This window comes from Tribolium madens, unplaced genomic scaffold (assembly GCF_015345945.1).
Source record: "Tribolium madens isolate multiple individuals breed KSU strain unplaced genomic scaffold, Tmad_KSU_1.1 Scaffold_11;HRSCAF=98;Tcas5.2_LG3b, whole genome shotgun sequence".
NCBI lineage: Eukaryota > Metazoa > Arthropoda > Insecta > Coleoptera > Tenebrionidae > Tribolium > Tribolium madens.
In genome coordinates this window covers 8,203,778-8,226,354 of record NW_025400975.1, presented here as the reverse complement: position 1 = coordinate 8,226,354, position 22,577 = coordinate 8,203,778, and the positions used below count along the sequence as shown (strand labels likewise).

Here is a 22,577-nt window from a genome sequence, read left to right as displayed (position 1 = left end):
AAATCTAGTTGCATGAATAACACAATGACATTATTGTAATGTCAAAAAACAGCAAATGAAAGAAAATTTTGCTGATATTTTTTCAAATTTTTAATAAGAAGTGACAATAATAATTATCTACAGTCAAATTAAAAAAAAATATTGTCAGTGTCACATTTTGGCATAAAATTACTTATTTACAAATTTACAAAAATAAATTACTTGGCATCATGAAGTTAAGTAATTTGTCATCAAATCAATTTTGTTATAAAAATGTAAATAATTTATTTATTTATTAATTTTTGAAATGACATTTTGAATTGTGAATTATAATTGTGACTGTATAATATTACAGAAAAAACATTTAATTTGATATGATTAATTTGATATTTTATTACTTGTTTATTTATTTTGTCTACATTTAAGTTGAAGTTAGAAAAAAAAATTAATTAAAATCTAGTTCCATGTTATCAATAAAAAAATTGACGTTAACAATAATCTTAATAAAAAGAAAACAAAACAAATAAATAAATAAAAGTAATATAAAAAAATAAATATAATATAAACATAAAATAAAATATACAGGTGCGCCAGAACTCGCGCCCCGAGAAAAATGTAAAGTAAGAACATAGAAAAAATATTTAAAAAATTCTATATAGTTACACATAAGGCCAGTTGTCAATCGAATGACAAATCGTCCAAAATTCTCCGTCCGGAATGGCATTGATTTGACACCATGTAACTAGATTTTATTAAACTTTTATTAATTACTTTAAACAATAATTTTCAGTAAAAGTAGAACATAGCCGTATGTCTCTACCAACAAAACTAATATCTTCCAAATTATGAAAAAAAAATGTGTCCCTATTTAAAATTCGAAAATTGAATATAGCCCAACATATACCTTGAGAATTAGAAAAATTCTAAAATTGTCAGCTTATACCATATTAAAAACCATTTAACTTAGTTTTTCAATTTTTGAAATCGGGCCATAAATAAAAATTCTACAGCGGCCACAGTTTTTTTTAAATCACCCTATATAAGTTTCCATTTTGAAGAAAAAAATCATATGACTCAAAAACAAAACAATTTTTTTATAGCATTTTCTGAAGACGAACAATTAAAAAAAACTGCCTGGTTCCATACTTTTTATTCACCTTGTATACTCATCAAAGTTTTAAAAATGTTATAAAAATCATTTTTTCATGATCGTTCCCTTAGATACATAAGATGAAAAGTGGTATTATAACTAAATATATAATTTTTTCAATTTATATACTTGATTTGACATGTCAAAATTAACCTCAAAATTTTCAATAAATAAATTCACGTTTTTTATAAAATTTCGCTGACGATCATGAAAAATGTTGTTCGATACACGTGCGCTGTCTTATTTTTCAGGTCTTCGACCTTCACTGCAGCACTCAGCTTCGCTTCGTGCCTCAAAATTCGGTCTCAGACCTGAAAAATAATTTGACAGCGCTCTTGTACCGAAAATAACTATTTTTAAAGTTTTTACAATTAAAAAAATATGTAATTGAAAAAAAAAAACTAATTTGTGAGAAAAAGTAAATTGAAGTTTTTATCCAAAAATGCTAAATTGATGATTTTTGTTTTTTTTCAGCGATTGGGTGGCGTCAGCGAGGACTCAAACACCAACACTTCGTTGCCGACATCGCCGAAGGAGGAGAAAGAGAGTACAAACGACACTACAACTGAAACTGAAAAACCAGCTCAAGAAGAAAAAACACCAGAGAAGAAGGAAGAACCAGAACCGGAAGAATCCCACACTCCACCTCTCCTACCCAACATGAAGATAAAACCAATAAACGAAAAGGAGAAAGAAACTAAAACGAAAAAACCGAATTGGGACATGTTTGCAGACCAGGACATTTTTAAAGAAGATACAAATGTAAATTAAATCAAAAGTTTTGTGTGTGATTTTATCACTGTTTTTCAGTCGCCAAGTACCATCATTACGAAAGGTTCCGGAGCTGAAAATCCAGCCTTAACTGATAACTGGGACGACGCTGAAGGCTACTACAGGGTCAGAATTGGGGAAATTTTGGATTCGAGATATATGGTGTATGGCTACACTGGTCAAGGTGTTTTCAGTAATGTGGTTAGAGCTCGAGACCAAGCCAGAGCAAATCTTGATGTTGCAGTGAAAATAATCAGAAATAATGAAATTATGTATGTTATCCGTGTTTTAAAACTTTTTACTGAAAAATTATTTCAGGCATAAAACCGGATTAAAGGAATTGGAAATTTTGAAAAAATTGAACGATGCCGATCCTGAAGACAAACTTCATTGTTTGCGCTTGATTCGGCACTTTTTCCATAAACAGCATTTATGTATGGTTTTTGAACCATTAGCGATGAATTTACGCGAAGTCCTGAAAAAGTATGGAAAAGACGTTGGCTTGCATATTAAAGCTGTGAGAAGTTACACACAACAGCTGTTGTTGGCCTTAAAGCTGTTGAAAAAGACTGGAATTTTACATGCAGGTACGAAAATTGACTTTGTTACTTGTAATATAACTTGTGTTTTTTTTTTTTTTTTTAAGATATCAAACCAGACAATATATTAGTCAATGAGAGCAAACTAGTGCTCAAACTATGCGATTTTGGTTCAGCATCTTACATAAACGATAACGAAATCACGCCATATTTAGTATCTAGATTTTATAGATCACCAGAAATCATTCTTGGGATTCCATACGATTATGGAATTGACATGTGGTCCGCCGCTTGTACCATTTACGAGCTTTACACAGGAAGAATTTTGTTTTCTGGGAAATCCAACAACCAAATGTTGAAATTTTTTATGGATGTCAAAGGGAAATTCCCGAATAAAGTGATCCGGAAAGGGGCATTTAGGGATCAACATTTCGACAGCAACTGCAATTTTCTCTACCATGAAATTGACAGAGTCACAGAACGGGTAAGCGTAGCGAGGGGGTTAATTGCCATTATTATCATTTTTTTCGCAATAAATTGAATGCATTTAATGTATTTTTGATCAGTAAAAATAATAAATGCACAGTAAAATAATAAATGCTTTACTGTGCATTTATTAATAAATGCGCAGTAAAAAATAATAAATGCACAGTGAAATAATAAATCCACAGTAAACATAATAAATGCACCGTAAAAATAATAAATGCACTGTAAACTAATATATGCACAGTAAACATAATAAATCCACAGTAAAAATAATAAGTGCATAGAAAAAATTATAAATGCACAGTAAAGTAATAAAGGCACAGTAAAAAAAAATAAATGCCCAGTAGAAATAATAAAAGCACAGTAAAAAAACTAATAAATGTACAGTAAAAATAATAAATGCCCAGTAGAAAATAAATGCACAGTAAAAAATAATAAATGTACAGTAAAATAATAAATGGGCAGTAAAAAAAATTATAAATGCCCAGTAACAATAATAAATGCACAGTAAAAAAATAATAAATGCCCAGTAACAATAATAATAAATGCAAATAAAAAATAGTAAATCGCAAAGCGTTCAAAAACAAACAACAAAATAGGCCAAAAATGTCGTTATTTTTGCCTTATTCAAACATTTAAGCACGTTTTTGACATAAAAACAAAACAATTTCGAAAAATTTCGTTTAAGCAAGCTAGAGAAATTACAAAATTAAATCAACATTGGTTCGTTTTTTTTGTTTGTTTCACTCGACTTACTTCGTTTTTGAACCAGAGGCTCATTTATTTTGTAAAATCTTGTCTAAACACGCCTAAAAATCACAAAAAGAATTGATATTGATGTTATTTTCCTAGTTTTACTGAATTTAAGTGGTCTTTGATCAAAATTAAGACAAAAATAAGCAGAAAAACCACAAAATTTAGTCGAAAACAAACCAAAAAATCAACAAATTAAGTCGAAAATTATATTATTTTTGCATTTCTCGAGCAAAAAACGCAATTATTTCGCAAATTTTGTTCAAAACAAGCCTAAAAAACACAAAATTAGGCTGAACATAATGTCACTTTTGCCTTTTTCTAGAGTTGCCCAGTAGAAATAATAAAAGCACAGTAAAATAATAAATTCACAGTAAAAAATAATAAATGCACAGTAAAATAATAAATGCACAGTAAAAATAAGAAATGACCAGTAAAGGAAACGAATGAATGTCTAGTAAAACTAAAGTCAAGTATTTTTGATAAGTAAACATAATAAATGCACAATAAACTAATAAATGCACAGTAAAATAATAAATGCACAGTAAAAATAATAAATGCACAGTAAAGGAAACGAATGAATGTCTAGTAAAACTAAAGTAAATTATTTTTGATAAGTAAATAAAATAAATGCACAGTAAACTAGTAAATGCACAGTAAAAGTAATAAATGCCCAGTAGAAATAATAAATGCACAGTAAAATAATAAATGTACAGTAAAAATAATAAATGCCCAGTAAAAAAATAAATTCACAGTAAAAATAACAAATCCACAGTAAAAATAATAAATGGCCAGTAGAAATAATAAATGCACAGTAAAAAAACTAATAAATGTACAGTAAAAATAATAAATGCCCAGTAAAAAAATAAATGCACAGTAAAAATAATAAGTGCACAATAAAAATAATAAATGCACAGGAAAATTAATAAATTCAAAGTAAAATAATAAATGCACAGTAAAAATAATAAATGCATTGAAAAAATAATAAATGCGCAGTAAAATAATAAATGCACAGTAAAGACAATGAATTAATGTCTAGCAAAATTAATTAATTTAATATTCACACATTTACAAACAAAATGTTTCCGGGCAAAATCGGAATATCGCAAAGTGTTCAAAAACAAAATTGATTACCATTTGTGCGCAGTTTCCAGCCTTTGCTAAAATCATTCTTGCGCAGGGGCCCTTGCTAATACATATACCACCCTCCAAATATTCAGTAATATAAAAATAAGTACCAATAATAAGCACCATTCTTGCGCAGGGGCCATACATTGTTATGTAAACAAGACTGAAAATTCTTTAAATTTTGTGTTGTTTTACTAATTTTGATTAAAGCTAGTGAGCGTTTATTATTTTTACTGTGCAAAAATTAGTTAAATGCTGATCATTTATCACTTTTTTAGGAAAAAGTTGTGGTGATGTCCGTTGTGAAAGTGACTCGGGACCTCCAAGCCGAGCTGGTGGCCGGGCAGGCTTTGCCCCCCGACCAGTTGCGAAAAGTGACTCAACTCAAAGACATGTTAGAGAAGGCGTTGACCATCGATCCTGCCAAAAGGATCAGCTTGAATAACGCTCTGACTCATCCGTTTATTCAGGACAAGATTTGAGGGTTGGTCTAGTGAGGTAAAAAAAGCAACAGGACAACCGCGAATAATTTTAATTTTGTTATATTTCTTTGAGTTTTTTAAAAGTCTGTACACTAGACTTATATTTTATTAAAATTGTAGATTAACAATGTTGTAGACGGAAATTCATATTGTGGAGTAAATAAAATATTAATAAAAGTTTGTGATTTTTGTGCATGTCACACACAATTATTTCTCGTTGTTACACGACTGTTTTTGTTACAGAAGTGCGGCGAAATGAATGTTTGGATGTAGGAGGTCATGGTGTAATTTAAGGTTTGTTCAAAATCAGAATGTATTTTACAATTGCTGAATATTAAAAATTAATATACATTTTTAAAACCCAAACTTAGTGTTACATTTTTTATTTTCAGCAAAATCGGAAGAACTGGAACTAAGTGAAATCCAGAGAAGGGTTTAACGGTATGCCAGAATCGCCTTAAAGGTTAAGGTTAAACTCCATCATTTATAGTTTTTATACTAACATATTTTTCTTAAATTATAGTTAAAAATGGTTAGAGAAAGGAGCAGTTGCGACAGGTAAGTAGCAGTCTTACAGCATTTTATAAACTTAAAAAAAAATCTAGTGTGCGACCGATTTTTACCAATCGTTTCGTGCTACGTTCCCTTGCTACATACCAAATTTGAAGTTTTTGGCTCTTTTTTGGTGTCCTTATAGGACAAGGAAAGTAAAAAAAAACAACAATAATTTTGAAATACATTTTTTTAACGCACAACTAGTAAATTTGGCATTATTTTTAATCACGAGGTGTTGGCTGGTACTGAACCAACTTTTTAGACAATTCTTCTGCAATTTCTCGACAATTTGCTGCTAAAACTCTTCGTGAAAATCTGTCAATGGGGCCCCCAGAAGGATCCATGACAACTCCACCAGCTTCTGTAATAATCAATTCTCCCGCCGCAATATCCCAAATGTGAATTCCAAATTCAAAATAGGCCTCTGCCGCCCCCAGTGCCACCATTGCCATGTCCAGGGCCGCAGACCCCAACGCCCGTAAACTAGAAATCAAAATCAAAAATTCGAATACATCACATTTTATTTCTTTGTTTAAAAAAAATAGTGTGAGAAAAATAACTGAAATCGTGACGACAAAAAATTCGATTGGCAACACTGAATTATCCTGATTTATTGACATTTCTCTATAAAAAGTCAATTACAATACACTTTCTTTGTAATTTCAAAAATACCAAAAATTCCTCATTGGAAATAGGAAAAAACATTATAAATGCCACAATCTGACAACCTTGGGGCTTTTAATAATACATTACATAGAGAGCACGGAAAGTGACCAACGTGAGTGCTAATATCAAAAAATAGAGTATACGTAGCGTAAATCTAAATAAAAAGCCAATATCTATTAGTCACTCGAAAATACACAACACACAACTAAAATTTCCGAAACAAAACAAAACCATTTATTCTAAAAAAATTAAAGTCTTCTTGGCGATGTTTCTTTAATACGTAAAAAGTCTAAAGTAAATTTGCACTCATTTTAATACTTTATACCTTAAATTTTAATCAATATTAGTATATTACATAACGAGCACGGAAAGTGATAAATAACCGCAATACCGCGAGTCCTTTAGACACTTTCCTGCAAGTTTTGTACACTATTTTTCCTACGACCATAATTTTTTTTTTCTTACGAACATATTTTTTTTTCATAACGATTTATTTTTTATAATGGATACAAAAAATTCGTTGAATAACGATTTATTTTTTATAATGGATACAAAAAAAAATACGTTAAATGAAAAAATACAAAACATTCTAGTGTGAATTGTGTGTTAGATTTCTAACACACAGTGCGAAAACAAATCGTGCGATTTTGCCAATTAGTTTCGTATATGGTCGTAGGAAAATTTCAATTTTGTACGTTCTATGTTTTTATTTTATTTTAAATTTGTCATTTAGTCCTTGGATAGCCAGATGAAAAAATCTATTGGCAACACTGGTAATTTGTTATATCAGAATGTTTCAGGTGACGGCTAAATCAGGAGTCACCCGTCGCGAATGAATGACAATTGGCAATAAAAGTTTGACGTTTGAATTTGAAAGTCATTGTTGTCAACTATATGATGGAAATTTATTATCTCTTAAATAGTTAATCTGGCTCAAATTTGTTTAAATATTAATTTGTAGTGCGATGTTGCCAGATTTGAAACGATTGAAATTTAAATGTTTTTTTGAAATAGCCAGATGAAAAAATCTATTGGTAACACTGATTATTGGTAAGCTTTATAATTTAATTTGTTATATCAGAATGTTTCACTTGACGGCTAATTCAGGAGTCACCCGTCGCGAATGAATGACAATTGGCTATAAAAGTTTGACGTTTGAATTTGAAAGTCACGGTTGCCAACTATATGATGGAAATTTACTATCTCTGGTACTTTTTTCCTTAATCTGGCTCAAACTTGTTTAAATATTAAAACTATTGTTATCACTTATCTTTATCAATGCTCACCCGTGTACTTGATTTATTAGTACGTTCTGATTGGCCAAGACCACTTTCATTTTTTCTGGGTCTCTGCTAGTCCCGAACTCCATCATGATTAAAGCCTTTTTGAAATCACTTTCTTTGGAAACTTGAATTTTTTTCCCATTCAAGTAAGCCCCTTGTCCTTTTAGGGCAGTAAACAATTGTTTAAGCATTGGGTTGTAAATAATGGCCACTTGTGGTTTTTTCTCAATAAATAAAGCGATTGAAATACAAGAGTGGGGAAAAGTATGGACAAAATTCATAGTCCCATCAATGGGGTCGATTATCCACGTTGGAGCATCTGTTAAATTACATTGACTACCACCAGCGACCGATTCCTCACCAATGAATTTGTGATCGGGAAAATCTTTACTCAAATTTTGAATGAGTAATTTTTCCACTTGTTGGTCCGTTTCAGTGACCAAATCGATTTCAGACGATTTCAATTCAATGTTTTTACTGTGAGAGATTTTTTCAAGGATTAGCTGCAATTATTTGATCAGTTTTAAATGATAATAGATTAAAAGAGATACCTCGCCGGCAGTTTTCGTGTATTTTAAGGCGGCGTCGTAGAAAGTGGTAATATTTGATGTCATCCTGATTTGGAATTTGTTTGGTTTAGGGATTAAGTAATTATTGTATCTGGAAAGAGCACCACGAACGAAAAACATAAACCACTGGCAACACCACAAGGAAATAGTGACAACGCTGTGATAATAGTGACACTAGTGACAGTTTTAGAAATCAATCTAGTCGGTTGTGACGCCGGTAGGTATCTTGATTTTGTGTCTTTCGCTCTTATAGGTTAGGAAAATTGAGGTGAGTTTACGACTGCGCCACAAATTTATCAAATTACGTAGATTATGTAATGATTTTTTTATTTATCATAAACTTCAAGGACACAATGTTTTACAACTGAACTGAATTTTGTAAATGAAAAAATGAGTTGTAAAATTGGTTTTAATTTGCATTTTCTCGTTTTAACCTCAAAAAAAAAACAGTTAATAAATCTGGTTCTGATTGTTTAGTGATTGTCATTGTCACTTGATTTTATTGATTAAAGGAGAAAAGTAGTTTGTGAAAGTCTAAATGCATCTTTAATTTAAAGGTCGATTCACACAAATAAATTCAATTAATGTCATTGAGATCACATCAATAATGACAAAAATCTGTATGTTTGCTATTTTAATTGTGTTTTGCCACCTGGAGTACACATTTATTTGAAAAAATATTTTTTTAGGAATGATTGAGGTTAGGATTGTTTGATTTTTGCATGATTGCCACCTTAAAATGATCTCTTTCAACGGCTACTTCGATGCAATTAATATGAAAACGAGGATAAATGGTTTGTCAATTTTTCATCATTGTCAAAATGTGTCAAATTGGACATACAGGGTGTTTCATAATTCTATTATTAGTGTTTTTGGTCGACTTATCATTCGATTGACATAAAAATGTACAACGGGCCTTAGGCAACTAACCTCACTTTCGGTTTTTGTAATTTTTATCCTGATAGGTAGAGAAAAAATGACAACAAATCAAAATAATCTATTGAACTTATACAGGTTGAATATAAAGTATGGAACCAAGCAGTTTTTTTTTTAAATCATTTGCCCCCAGAAAATAATAATTAATATAATTAAAGTAATATAAAAAATGTGATTTTATTTTGAAAACTACATTTTGTTTTGTTTTTGAGTTATGCGATTTTTTTTTGTCAAATTTGCAATTTATGTAAAAAAAAATTGAAAAAATTAAATATAGTTTGTTTTTTTAGTGGGTTGCTATTTAAAAAAAATTAAAAATTTTGGAGAACTCAAAAACAAAAGAAAATTTTGAAAAAATTTATTCTTGATAAAACATTACATTTTTATAGTATTTTGCCATTCATCAACTAGTTTTTGCAAAAAATAAATTGTTTAAGCAAAAAACGTTTGGTTCCATTTTTTTATTCACCTGCTATAAAAATACTTATTGCTGGCATTAGTGTTTCGGAAAATTGACGCCAAAAATAAATTTCAACTAAAACTTCGAAATTTTCATTTCAAATGTCAATCATAAATGACAATAAAGCGTGGTTTACATTGACATTTTTTGAACTGACTACAAAACGTACAAAAGGTGTCAATAAAAGCCATAAATGACGTTAAATTAAATACAGAGTGTGTCAGAACTTGCCCTCTAGAGAGTTCAAGTTTAAAAAACGAGCAGCAAAGAACAAGTTTTATAAAAAAAAAAAAACGAGTTCTTTCAATTGACTTATGTAACAAATTTTTTATACTATTTCTTCTATTTTGCGTACTTTTTTTAAAGTTAATTTTTCAAAATTCAGGAACTTTTGCTCTAATAAGATTATGGCTGGTAATAAATGTCACAAAGTTTTAAAAATTAGATTTTCGAAGTGTCAAGTCTCAAGTATTGTTCTACTACAAATTTTTCATGCACACCACCTGAAAAACGCCTCTGAAAATCACCATTACCAACATCTAGAAAGTAAATTGAACTAGTCTATTTCAGCACCCGAATTGGTGTTGAAATGGCTCATTAAAGAATCGGTTTTGGTATCAAAATAAGCTTGATGGTTTTAGTTGCAAAATAAAAAAAAATGCATTTACAAATTTGTACTTAAAATAATACACTAAAAAGACACAAACTACTTTTATTACCACTAAAAAAATACAGGTGCTTAAAAAATTCTGTCAAAAAATTTTGACATTTACGTTTTGATACAACTGAGGATACAACTTCTTTATTTCCTTTTCGAATAGCCTGTAGCAAAAAAACATGTAAAAAAAATGGGGTAAAAGTGTAAATTTAAACCCCCATAATTTCGAAATTCTTATAGAAAGAATTTTTGAAAACATTTTTTCCATATTTCTGGTATCTTATTTTATTTGGCATTTTTTCTCTAGGACAAATTCTGAAATTCTCTGTATAGAGATGGTACACTTTTTCGGTTACTTCCGGTTACCAATGACCAAAAATTTTGTAATTTTTTAATATAAAAATTTCACGGTTAACTAATAATACCTAAAAACGTGAAAATTGACACATAATGTCAATTCTCTAGTAGTTTCCATTTCAATCTGTTGAATCACTACATGAAAAAAAATCACGTGAAGAATCTGAACAACATAATTATAAAATATGTTATTTCATCGATGTTATCAATTACGAAAACCCTTATCAGTATGTTGTGTAAGCTGCCCAACTGGACATGCGATAAACTGATAACTGGTCAATAATAGCTAAACAGAACAATAGCAATAATGCAAGCATTAATTTATTTTCAAAATTTTGATCACGTTTTGATGAAATGCCAAGAAATCATCTAAAACTACGCAAACGGAACCAATTAAGATAATTTTCTTCGTTAGTGGTCGAATTTTTCAAAACATGACAATGAAATCAATTTTATCAGTGTTTGACCCAGACCTCAAATTAGCAAGTAAACAAACCAAACCGATGACAGTCTTGTCAGTCTGGCTGTGGTAGTATTAACGACATGTAATCATTCTGAAATCTTTAATCGTCTTTTCTAGCCTTCTCCAATATGGTCATCCACAGATTTGTCAAATGTGTCAACAATACTTCGACAAGACAATTAATTTTTAATCAATGTCGAAAACACATCATTAATAGGTCAATATTCACAACGCCATCGATTTGGGCAGGTATGACCCCAATTGACTTTCTAAAACACCACTAATTTTTATATTATTAGAACGGTTATATACAGACAAACATGAATGGGTGGAAGTCGATGGTAAAACCGGAAAAGTGGGAATATCACAATATGCCCAGGTAAAACTACCATGTGGTGGTCCTATTTAATTTCTATTTTTATCATAGGAGGCGCTGGGTGACGTAGTATACGCACAACTGCCAGATGTCGACACTGTGCTAAAACAAAAAGGTATCTACTTTTTTCAGTTTCAATAAATTTTTAATATTTTTTTAAGACGAATGTGGGGCACTTGAAAGTGTCAAAGCCGCAAGTGAGGTTTATAGTCCCATTTCAGGAAAAGTTGTAGAAAAAAATGCAAGTGTTGAGGAGACGCCCTCGCTGATAAATTCCTCGTGTTATGATAAGGGTTGGTATGGTGTTTGTGCTTAAAATTGTACTTAATTTTTACTTACAGGGTGGCTCTTTAAAATTGAATTGTCTGATACAGGGGAACTTAAAAGTTTGATGACTGAAGCACAATATAATGAATATCTTAAGACTCAAGATCATTAGTTAATTAGTGTAAAAATGATTTTATTAAAGATTACTAAATTTGTGTTTGTGTGATTTTTGTGGTACTTGCAATGATAAAAGGACGTCTTTTTGTCCTTTCGTTTCTGTTTACATGAAACACTATCATAGGTTATCACATTAAAATTGAGTTCGAATTATTACATAAGTTTTCTTATTTATCTTCTAACAAAAGTAGGTAATCTACATAAAAAGTGTCTTATTTTTAGGAAAGTATGTCATTACATTTGAAAATATTGTACAAATTGCGTCGTAACGATATTTAGGTGATTCCATATGGTTTTTTTTCGTAAAAAACGTAATTAGGTATTGTGTAATAGCCACATGTGCATTCATTTGAAATTTTTCTAATTACAATACCAAATTTAAAATCAGTGAGTAAACAAAAGCTTTTTTTAATTGGTTGTAACCTCGGTAAAATAATGAGAAATAAGCAATATTTAAAATCAAATTTTAAGCGGTTTTTTAACCAAGCTAAGGTGTCTTAATTATAAGACAGAGTGATGTTTTTAGGCCAATTTTTTAGTATTTTTGTAGGACAAATAATTAATATTTTAGTATATTAAAAACTATATTTTTAGTGTCATTCCCGTTTTTAACTGCTAATACAAATAGGACAGATTAATTAAACATCACTTTTACTTCTAATAACATAATATACTAATACCAAAAAATAGCTTTTATATTGACTGAATGAATTTTTATATAATCAATAATTTATTGGGTTCTTTTTCTTTTAAAAGATAATAAATCATTAGTACAGCATCATAAAACTACTCAAAAAAACTAAAAAAATAAAAAAATGTTTATCAATGATTTTACTAACAACTCATGATGTTTTCTAACCTATCATTTAGAGATTTTTTTTAAATATTGTCACTTAAATATGATTTGTTTCCGGAAATTTCTAGGATTCAATCAACACATGAGTGGTACTTGGTAAAAAAAATTGCATAACATCAATGAGTTCAATTATGTCTTAGTTTTTGATGTTGAAAATGAAGTTTTACTAATAAATTTAAGGTTAGTTCTTATGTCAAAAAATTTCCGGAAAATTTTGTGTTGCTATGGTAATCATATTAAATACTAAATTCAGATTGGTTCTTGAGGTTATGCAATTTTCAACTTAAAAATGGTAAATTTGGGAAAAATATTTTAAATTTATAGCTTTTAAAAAAACACTGCCAAATATATTTTGTTCTAATTTTCAACTGAAATTTGGTGTATTTGCATTTAATTTATTAAATTATTCCAATAAAATTTCAAAATTTTAAATCTAGTGACAACCAAGTGTCACAACTTAGTAAAACCGTTTTGATTTTTGATTTCCTTTACGGCCTTTGAACATTTATTAATTTATTTCTAAAAAAACTGGTAGTTTACTCACAAAAAATCTTTAATTTTTGTAAGTCAAACATTTTTTTAACAAAAAAGTGTGAGGTTTGCACAGCAACAATTCTTGTAACAAGCTCGTTGTCTAAAAAAAAAAACTTGTGGTAGGTTTCTATTAAAAAAAAAAGTTACTGTGTTTATCTCGTAAGTATAAACAATTAATTAATATTCAATTTTTTTTTGAATAGCATTTTTATAGCCATTGCACACCTATAAATTTATTTGCCAAAAAAATTGATAGTTTCGCCAGAATAAAACCGTTTCGAGACTTTTGGACCACCCTGTATACTATTGTCGATTGTGCAGCGTCCTCTCTTAGACGATAGCCAAAATTTTGTTTTTATTTAGAAGGTTAAAAGGCTGTTTTAAGGCTAGAAATGTTTTTAGACATTTTTGAATTAAGCAAGGCTCTCTTTTTATTTCTATTTTCTTCCCTCTCGTGCACAACAAAAAATAAACACTAGGCAACAAGTTACTTCAATTTCTTCACTTTTTCTAGTCAAATATTTGCACATAATTTTAGAAAGCTTTGAGTACAATAGCGAACTTTGCACACTTGACGCAGATATGATAAAGAGGACACGAGTTTTCTTAATTTATATAAGATTATTTATTATCATATTAGGTGTATCACATCCGTCGATTTAAAAAAATTCTATCTATAGGCTATTAGAAGATTTAATATTATTTGTGACTTATTGGCAAAATTTTTGTACCTTTACTAAATAATTACAAAAAACATATATGTATAGAACGTTTCAAAATGATTGACATCTTGGTAGGCGTTGGCTTTAATTTTATTTTCAAAATTTTACTAATATGAACAATCTTTAGATCACGATACTTCAAAAAATGACATTTCAGTTGAATTCTGTGAGAAAAAATAACATAACCTATTTTTGTCCAAAAGAAATTGCATGTTTTGATCATGGTTTTGGTGAATATACAGGTGCGCCAGAACTCGCGCCCCAGAGAAAATTTTCAAGTAAGGTAATATACCAGGAACATGAAAAAAATGTTTAAAAAATTTTATCTGTCAAAAAATTTTGACATTTAGTTTTTGACATTTGACATTTTTTTATATCTATTTAATGATACTGATGATCTTGTATATGTTTTTTTACAATTATTTAGTAAAGGGACAAAAATTTTGGCAATAAAAGCCTCAAATAACATTGAACAGAGTTACAATTTAGGATACAGCTACCTTGTTTCCTCTTTTAATAGCCTATAGCAAAAAAACTTGGAAAATTATTTTTCCAACAGAAATAAATAGAGTCAAAGTGCAAACTTTAAAGCCTCATAACTTCGAAATTTTTATAGATAAAATTTTTTTAACATTTTTTCCATGTTCCTGGTATCTTACTTTATTTGGCATTTTTCTCTGGGGCGCGAGTTCTGGCGCATCCTGTAGAAGAAACTTAGAACAGAGAACAGTGGCTGCAATCGTACAAAGATAAACAATAAAAAAGTAGCAATGTTGCCACCTTAAATTTGAATTTCTATAACCTACCGTCAATCATTTTGAAACGCTCTATACAAGATCATGTCATAATTTTTTGACAGATAGTTCTGACACACCCTGTATATAGAAAAAATTACTAATCACCTCACGTTTCAGTAAAATTTCATTAATAATCCTAGTTCAATGAGACAGCACTTTTGATATTTTTGCTTCACGTTTCCGTTTCTCTTCATTCATAATAGACTCACTCAAATCTCTTATCAGTTGACACACTCTATTGTTAACAAATCCGAATAATTTGACAAATCTTGCATAAGTGATTATACCGTTTTGGCCAACTGCTCCACTTGATTGACATAAATTTGACCAAAATTATTAATTTTGAGTCTTTTAAACGTTAATAACATCGTTTAAAATTCTGAAAGGTCATTGAAATAATCGGGGGTACAGTTCATGGAATAATTTGATGAAAATAAAAAAAATGGGTTTCTAAGGTAATCAAAACAGATATCACGAATCACATATTTATTTTTTCGCTAGTTGTCACACTTTGCCCATTCCCATCTCGTGTGCGAGTGATTGAACATCACCAGATCCAAAATTGCGTTATCGTTCAATGAAGACAATTCAAGGGGAGTGCGCAACCGTAAATACTCACCTTTTAAAGCGGCTGCGAGTCCGCCACTCAGTCGCGTTCAAGTTTTGTTTTCGAAAGGTGGTTCAAATCATCGAAAAGTGCAAAAATGCCGTCGGAAAAGTCCGTTTACCTCCCTAATTCTGCAATAGCGAAAAATGCCTACGTTTCGTCCTTCGCACAATACCAGGAAATGTACCAGAAATCAATAGACAATCCTGAGGAGTTTTGGGGTGAAATCGCGAAACAATTTTACTGGGAAACGCCGATAGACATTAACACGTTTTTCCGGTATAATTTTGATATAAGAAAAGGGCCCATTTATACCAAATGGCTGGACGGAGCGACCACGAATATCGCCTATAATTTGCTCGACCGAAATGTTAAAAATGGTTATGGGGACAAAGTTGCGTTTTATTGGTAAGTAAATGGTAATTATTTAATATAAGTCAAGGCAAAGGCGGGTTAAAAATTCACATTCCGGGAATGGAATATCGATTTCGTCGCTGGCGTAAGGAAGGTCGGGAGTGGAACACATGTGCGCACATTTTAATTGAACAATTTTATTATTATCTTTACACTAATTTTATCATATGTGTACACATTACATCAGGCATGTGCAGCTTCTGATTTTTCAAAACATTGATCTTTTCGAGAATTAAAAATTCTCGGGGTCTCTAATAAGTCAATAACTGACTAAAAAATACAGGGTCTCCCATCATCACTTAAAATTATTTTCAACTATACAGCATGTCCCAAAAAAAGTTACGATACAAACTTGTGTTTTTTTTTAAATGAAACACCGTTTGTTTCTTTGCATTTGTCGTTTTTTTGACGAAAACATGCACTTTTTTAAAATTTATTACACAAAAACTAAGACAGATAGAACAAATTTTTTCTTACTTCTGCAAAGAAGAAAGTACAGAATTTAAAGCTGTAGCAATTTTTTAGTGTTTTGCATTTGTAAAAATTAATAAATTAAGAAGTTTGTTAAAAGTTAAATAACTTAAAAAAATTTAATGGAACACCCTATTTTTTCTTTTGCATCTAATAGATTGATAAATTGTCTATCTAAAAAATAAACTTTTAATGTCTTGAATTGATAAATGAAAAGATATTTAACATTCAATATTAATTGAAGGAGTGAGTCGATAAAGGTGTTATGTAAAATTTTTTTGAAAACTGATATTTTCTTTTGAAACAATTTTTTTCACAATATTCTTTTATTGAAAAAGACTTTTAAGTGTTGGTTTCTATTAGGAATGAAATTACCAAATGCTAAAGGCGTTATGTACAACTTGGATTGTTGAATAAACAGTGGATAAAGGGGTTAAAATATGTTTAAATAAATAAATAATAATAAATAAATGTTAAAAAAAGCACAAATAACACTATTTTTACTTAATTCAATTACTTTCCGACGTATTCTTGACAAAATTTTGTGAAATAATTGCGTTTTTTATTGAAAAATGTTTTAAAACGCTCGAAAAGAGCATAAATTATGTCGTTTTTTATTTAGTCTGGTATATGTATTAATTTTTTGGTATGTTTTTTAGCAAGAATTAAAGAAAAAAACTTTGTTTTAGACTTAAAAACGCAACTAAATGTTTGAAAAAAGCAAAAACAACATCATTTTCGAATTAATTATGTGATTTTTCGGCTTACTTTTGACGAAGTTTTGCGCTTTTTATTGAAAAATTTGCTAAAACGTTTGGAAAAGCAACCAGATGATTTTTTTCGGCTTAAAAACATGCTTAAACTCTCCAAAGAAGCAAAAATAATTTTAGTTTCGTGATAGATATTCATTTTTACCTCATTTTCGACGAAAATTGCGATTCTGACTAAAAAACGTCCTAAGACTGAAAAATGGTACCATTTTAGACAATCTAAAAAAGTAAAAATAACACCATTTATGAGTAAATTTAGCGATTTGTGACGAAATAATTTTGTAAATTTTTTATTGAAAAACGTGCTAAAACGCCTAAAAATCATAAAAAATCTCATTTTCAACCCAATTTGGTAATTTTTCAATATATTTTAACAGAATCTTACAAAAAAACGTGATGTAAACAAGCAAAATTCATTATTTTATACTTAATTTGGTATATTTTTGGTATTTTTTTTAAATCTTACCATTTAAAGGTCACTAATGGACTTTTTCAACACGCTGTGACACCCAGTATGACTAGAAAAATATTATTTTTTTAAACCTAAAAATATTTTATTTAAATAACCAAAATTATTATTAATTATCTTCAATAATAGTTATTTATGAATCAAGGGAATAAATAAGAATTTTAATCTCGAGAATGTGGGAATTTTCATTCGAGAGATTAACAATGTTTATTTCAAAGTTGCATACAAAATTTTACTAAATTAATGATAAATTTGTCGAATAATGTCAAAGGGTAAAAATCMGGATCAAGGAGTTTGTTTATGTCAAAAAACCTCACAAGATTCACGTCATTCAATTCCATTTTATAGRTCCAGTTTTTAAGAGTAAATCTCGATATTTCATTTATTTTATTCCCAAGGGAATAAAGTACCAGATTATTAGTCAAAATCGAGGAAATGAAGCGTCACTTTATTTCCTATTGGGAGGAAACTTCTTTTTAATAGTAATAAATTTAAAAATTGTTTATTAAAAAAGTGTTATTCCTTGAGTTACAGTTTTGCAGAAAAAAGAATAAACTATTTTGGAAAATTAATGTTTTCATTTTAAAAAAATCCACCGTGTTTCAATGATAGGAAAAATGATAAAATGTAGAATATTTACTTTTTCTTTTTATAATAAAAGAATCTTAAAGGGCCTTATTATTAGAAATCAATCTATGTTTACGAATAAACAAGAATTTTAAGAAAAATCGAAAAAAAAAACTGATACATTTATTTCCATTTTTTTTGGGTTTTTGTTTTAATTTATTAAATTTAAATAAATAAATAATGTTTATTTATTATTCAATCTCAGTACTACTAGGTTTTCCTTTGTAAATAGGAGAATTTGCCTAAGTTTTATGAAAAACTTCAAAATTTCGAGGTCTCGAAATTAAAAAAATGAAACATGAAATGAAGATGTTTTGTGTATAGAGACACAATATAACAAATTCTAATTATGTTTATTCAAGGCTACATGTGTGTGTTTGGTTTTTTTGTATTCAATATGTTGTACGCAGTTTGTACTACTGGGTGACTGTAAATGATTGTATTTTTTTTACTCAAGTTGGTGTCAAATTTAAAATTTTACTTCGGCAACCTTGACTTTCAAACGTCAAACTTTATTTACCACAATAGATTTTTTGTCACAAACATTAAAAAAAATCTCAAGTCAAATGTCATCCAGCTAAATAAACGTAAAAATGTTTCATAAATTAATATTTTCTTGTGGAAAGATTTTTAAATCGAATAGATTCAAAATTTCCATGTGAAAAAACTACCAACGTCATACGCTCGATCGGTATTTCCTAGACATAAGGAACCCATTTACAAAATTGCATTAAAATTTATGGTAATGACACTTTTACCCGAATTTGTGTTTGTTATTGTTATACAATTCTTTTCAGTTATTCTTGCGTGTAACAATTATTGTTTAACCTTGAATGTTTAAATATTTAAATGTAAGTTTAATTTTTTATCAACATTATTTCATGTAATTGGCTGGAAAGTTTGCTTGGTTTTGACAGCAAGGTTTCTCGAATTTTGTGCTTTTCCTTAATTTTTTCAAAAATTATTCGTTTCTATTTAAATATTGAAACCGCAAACTTTTTTTTTATCATTATGACGTTTACGAAAACATGAATAATTTCAAGCTTAATTAAAATTGGAGTATACTCGTAATTTGCTGTCTCAGACTTAGTCTACGGTAAAAAATAACCTGAGTCATGACTTACTATGACAAGTAATAATTATTCCTTTTTGCAAATTAAAGGTGAGGTGTCATGCATTTTATTTACATTATACAGCTTTTATATTGTTATTAAAATAAATCTTACACTTTGAACTCTATACAAAATAGTTTTATTATTGTTTGCAAACTTTTTAAAAATGTGTTATAAATATAACTGACTTAATTTCACAAAAGCACGTTTTGTATTCCAATTGTTTCACTGGTGAATTTTTTTAAGCACGAGTAAATAACGATTTTGTGCAATTTTTGCATCTCCGCCACTGGATTAAAAAAATACCAAAGTACAACAATAAGTCGATATTTTTTTAATTACAAATCTGATTAGATGTTTAAAGTAATTTAATTGCAATTTTTTGTTTCATGTACAAAGTTTCATTTCCAGAATTTTCAGATAATTATTTTATTTTTAGTAAGACTTAATTGAAGGGTGAGTGGATAAAGGTGTCATATATTTGGAGTTATAAGCATTTTAATATAATTTGCTGGTACTTTTTTCCAATTTTTTTTGGTAAAAAAATCACTTGATTATAAAGGCCTATGTGAATATTGTTTCCTTGTTATAAGAAAACTTAGATTTTTGTTTTTTTTTATAGATTTTTTTTAACGATCAAATGTACATGACCCCTTCATCTACTGTAATGCATTAGTTTATATTATTAAAAAATTGATAAAAGTGTTATGTATCAAAAAACAAGCTTTATTTTCTAATATAAACTTTGAGATAACTGTTGCTTTATAAAAATATTTCAAGTTTAACAAAACATTTATAAATGAAATTCTAACGACACAATATAAAAAAGTCCACTTTATGCTGTCCCGAAAATTAACATTCTCATTTAAAAGATTTTTTTTCTTGTTTACTGGGTGTAATTTTGAAGCTAGTTCAACGACTTTTCGAAAACGGTTTTCCATATTAACACCATATTTTTCAATAAGAGACGGAATTATGTCAAAATATTTGGACAAAAATATACCGAAAAGTCACCAAATTAAGTGAAAAATAATGAATTTTGCTTGTTTACATCACGTTTTTTTGTAAGATTCTGTTAAAACACATTGAAAATTACCAAATTGGGTTGAAAATGACCTTTTTTATGATTTTTTGGGCGTTTTAGCACGTTTTTCAATTAAAAATTTACAAAATTATTTCGTCACAAATCGCTAAATTTACTCAAAAATGGTGTTATTTTCACTTTTTTGGATTGTGCTAAAAAATTTGTTCAAAAATAATACTATTTTTCCGTTTTAGGACGTTTTTTAGTCAGAATCGCAATTGTTTTGAAAATTTTCGTCGAAAATGAGGTAAAAAATGAATAAACTATCACGAAACTAAAATTATTTTTGCTTCTTTGGAGAGTTTAAGCATGTTTTGAGCCGAAAGAAAAATCATCTGGTTGCTTTTACAAACGTTTTAGCAGATTTTTCAATCAAAGGCACAAAACTTCGTCAAAAATAATCCGAAAAATCTCATAATTAATTCGAAAATGATGTTATTTTTGCTTTTTTCAAACATTTAGTTGCGTTTTTAAGTCTAAAACAAAGTTTTTTCTTTAATTTTTGCTAAAAACATACCAAAATTAATGCATATACCAGACTAAATAAAAACGACATAATTTATGCTCTTTTCGAGCGTTTTAAAACATTTTTCAATAAAAAACGCAATTATTTCGCAAAATTCTGTCAAGAATACGTCGGAAAGTAATTGAATTAAGTAAAAATAGTGTTATTTGTGTTTTTTTTAACATTTATTTATTATTATTTATTTATTTAAACATATTTTAACATCTTTATCCACTGTTTATTCAACAATCCAGGTTGTACATAACGCCTTTAGCATTTGGTAATTTCATTCCTAATAGAAACCAACACTTAAAAGTCTTTTTCAATAAAAGAATATTGCGATAAAAATTGTTTAAAAAAAATGTTACTCCGAATTTTATTTTTTTTTTCTCATGAATTCATAATTTTGTTATTCCAGGGAAGGAAACCACCCCGATGATTACAGCCGCTTGACATATAAAAAACTATTGGAAGAAGTTTGCAGATTTGCGAATGTTTTACGAAGTAAAGGAGTGAAAAAAGGCGACAGGGTTGCTGTTTATATGCCTATGATCCTTGAAGCTGTGATAACTCTACTAGGATGTGCACGAATTGGAGCAGTTCATTCCCTTGTGGTATAAAATTTACATTATTCAGTTTAATGCACAATTGTTTCTCAAACAATTGACTTCTACGTTGGTAAAAATAATTTACGGTTTGTGTGTTAATAGTGTAATACGTTATTTTTATAACACATTAAATAAGGAAGTTGTAATACAATACAATTTCTAATCGAAGTGGCCTGTCACTTTGAAATTAAGTTGGCAATGTTGAATAATGTGGAAACAGAGACAAAGTTGTCTTCTCTTTGTAATTTTAAGTTGCCAACTTAATTTCATAATTACTGGCCTCATAATTTGACCAGTTGTGGCATTCTTAAACAGTAAAAAATTTACGTTAATTTTGTGAAAAATGACAGATTGGCAATAAAGAAGCCCCAAGATATACAGGGTGTTCCTTAATCGTGCCCCAGAGAAAAATTCGTAAAATAAGATACCAGGAACACGGAATGTTTTAAAAATTTTATCCGTCAAAAAATTTTGACATCTATTTTTGATATTTGACATTTTTTTATGTCTAATAATATTACCAATGTTTTTGTATCGTGGATCAAAAAAAAAATTAGAGTAGGCGACGATTAATATTTTACAGTTGACTAAAAGTGAAAATGACCATTCACCGTTTTCGTCTTGTACAGCATTTTTGTAATAACTTGCAACAATAAAAAAATTTCTTGATCGCACGGTATATGTTTTTTCATAATTAATCAGTAAAAGTTCAAGAATTTTGCCAATAAAAGTCATAAACTTTCGAAAATTTTTTGTTATTCAAATTACCTTTTTTTTCTTTTCTTGCTTAAACTCATATTTGTTTTTTTTTAATTTTATTTAAGTATTATATTAGTTGATTTTAAGTGATGTTTTTTGTGTGCTTGGTCAACTTTAATAATAATAATAAAAAACATAATAAATAATGTAAAACATAACTGCAGCAAAAAACCTGTGAAATTATTTT

The 22,577-nt window shown here is 28.9% G+C and overlaps 4 protein-coding genes across 10 annotated transcripts in view; 3 read left to right on the top strand and 1 right to left on the bottom strand.

Annotated features, from left to right (window-relative positions):
* The window catches only part of LOC123006840 (serine/threonine-protein kinase PRP4 homolog), a 7,608-nt gene extending 1,959 nt beyond the window's left edge, over positions 1–5,649 (top strand). For 2 of the 3 annotated variants that reach the window (XM_044401685.1, XM_044401703.1), the window contains exons 3-7: positions 1,604–1,891; positions 1,940–2,172; positions 2,219–2,487; positions 2,547–2,923; positions 5,085–5,483. In XM_044401685.1, the coding sequence (XP_044257620.1) occupies positions 1,604–1,891; positions 1,940–2,172; positions 2,219–2,487; positions 2,547–2,923; positions 5,085–5,288 (1,371 nt within the window). In that variant the 3' untranslated portion in view covers positions 5,289–5,483. Of the gene's footprint in view, positions 1–1,603; positions 1,892–1,939; positions 2,173–2,218; positions 2,488–2,546; positions 2,924–5,084; positions 5,484–5,531 lie in introns of those variants that run through there. The other variant, XM_044401694.1, reaches the window with a different exon arrangement.
* LOC123006854 (acetyl-coenzyme A synthetase) overlaps positions 5,292–22,577 on the top strand; it is a 30,677-nt gene continuing 13,391 nt past the window's right edge. The window contains exons 1-4 of one of the 3 annotated variants that reach the window (XM_044401725.1): positions 5,292–5,582; positions 5,681–5,751; positions 5,812–5,846; positions 21,442–21,637. In XM_044401725.1, coding sequence (XP_044257660.1) covers positions 5,818–5,846; positions 21,442–21,637 — 225 coding nt within the window. In that variant the 5' untranslated portion in view covers positions 5,292–5,582; positions 5,681–5,751; positions 5,812–5,817. Of the gene's footprint in view, positions 5,583–5,680; positions 5,758–5,811; positions 5,847–15,497; positions 15,980–21,441; positions 21,638–22,577 lie in introns of those variants that run through there. The other 2 variants (XM_044401735.1, XM_044401715.1) reach the window with 2 other exon arrangements.
* Positions 6,013–8,800, bottom strand: LOC123006865 (inositol monophosphatase 1). The gene is made up of 3 exons (XM_044401749.1): positions 8,344–8,800; positions 7,796–8,295; positions 6,013–6,326 (listed from the first exon to the last, which is right to left on the bottom strand). The coding sequence occupies exons 1-3, from the start codon at positions 8,479–8,481 to the stop codon at positions 6,065–6,067; spliced, it is 900 nt and encodes a 299-aa protein (XP_044257684.1). The 5' UTR covers positions 8,482–8,800; the 3' UTR covers positions 6,013–6,064.
* On the top strand, positions 8,396–12,093 carry LOC123006871 (glycine cleavage system H protein, mitochondrial). 3 transcript variants are annotated; one of them, XM_044401782.1, is made up of 6 exons: positions 8,396–8,578; positions 11,353–11,484; positions 11,535–11,614; positions 11,663–11,726; positions 11,773–11,904; positions 11,953–12,093. In XM_044401782.1, exons 2-6 carry the CDS (start codon positions 11,364–11,366, stop codon positions 12,048–12,050), a joined length of 495 nt encoding a protein of 164 aa, XP_044257717.1. In that variant the 5' UTR covers positions 8,396–8,578; positions 11,353–11,363; the 3' UTR covers positions 12,051–12,093. The 3 variants fall into 3 exon arrangements, with proteins under 3 accessions (XP_044257717.1, XP_044257698.1, XP_044257708.1); XM_044401763.1 differs by having other exon boundaries at positions 8,398–8,629; XM_044401773.1 differs by lacking the exon at positions 8,396–8,578 and adding an exon at positions 10,116–11,301.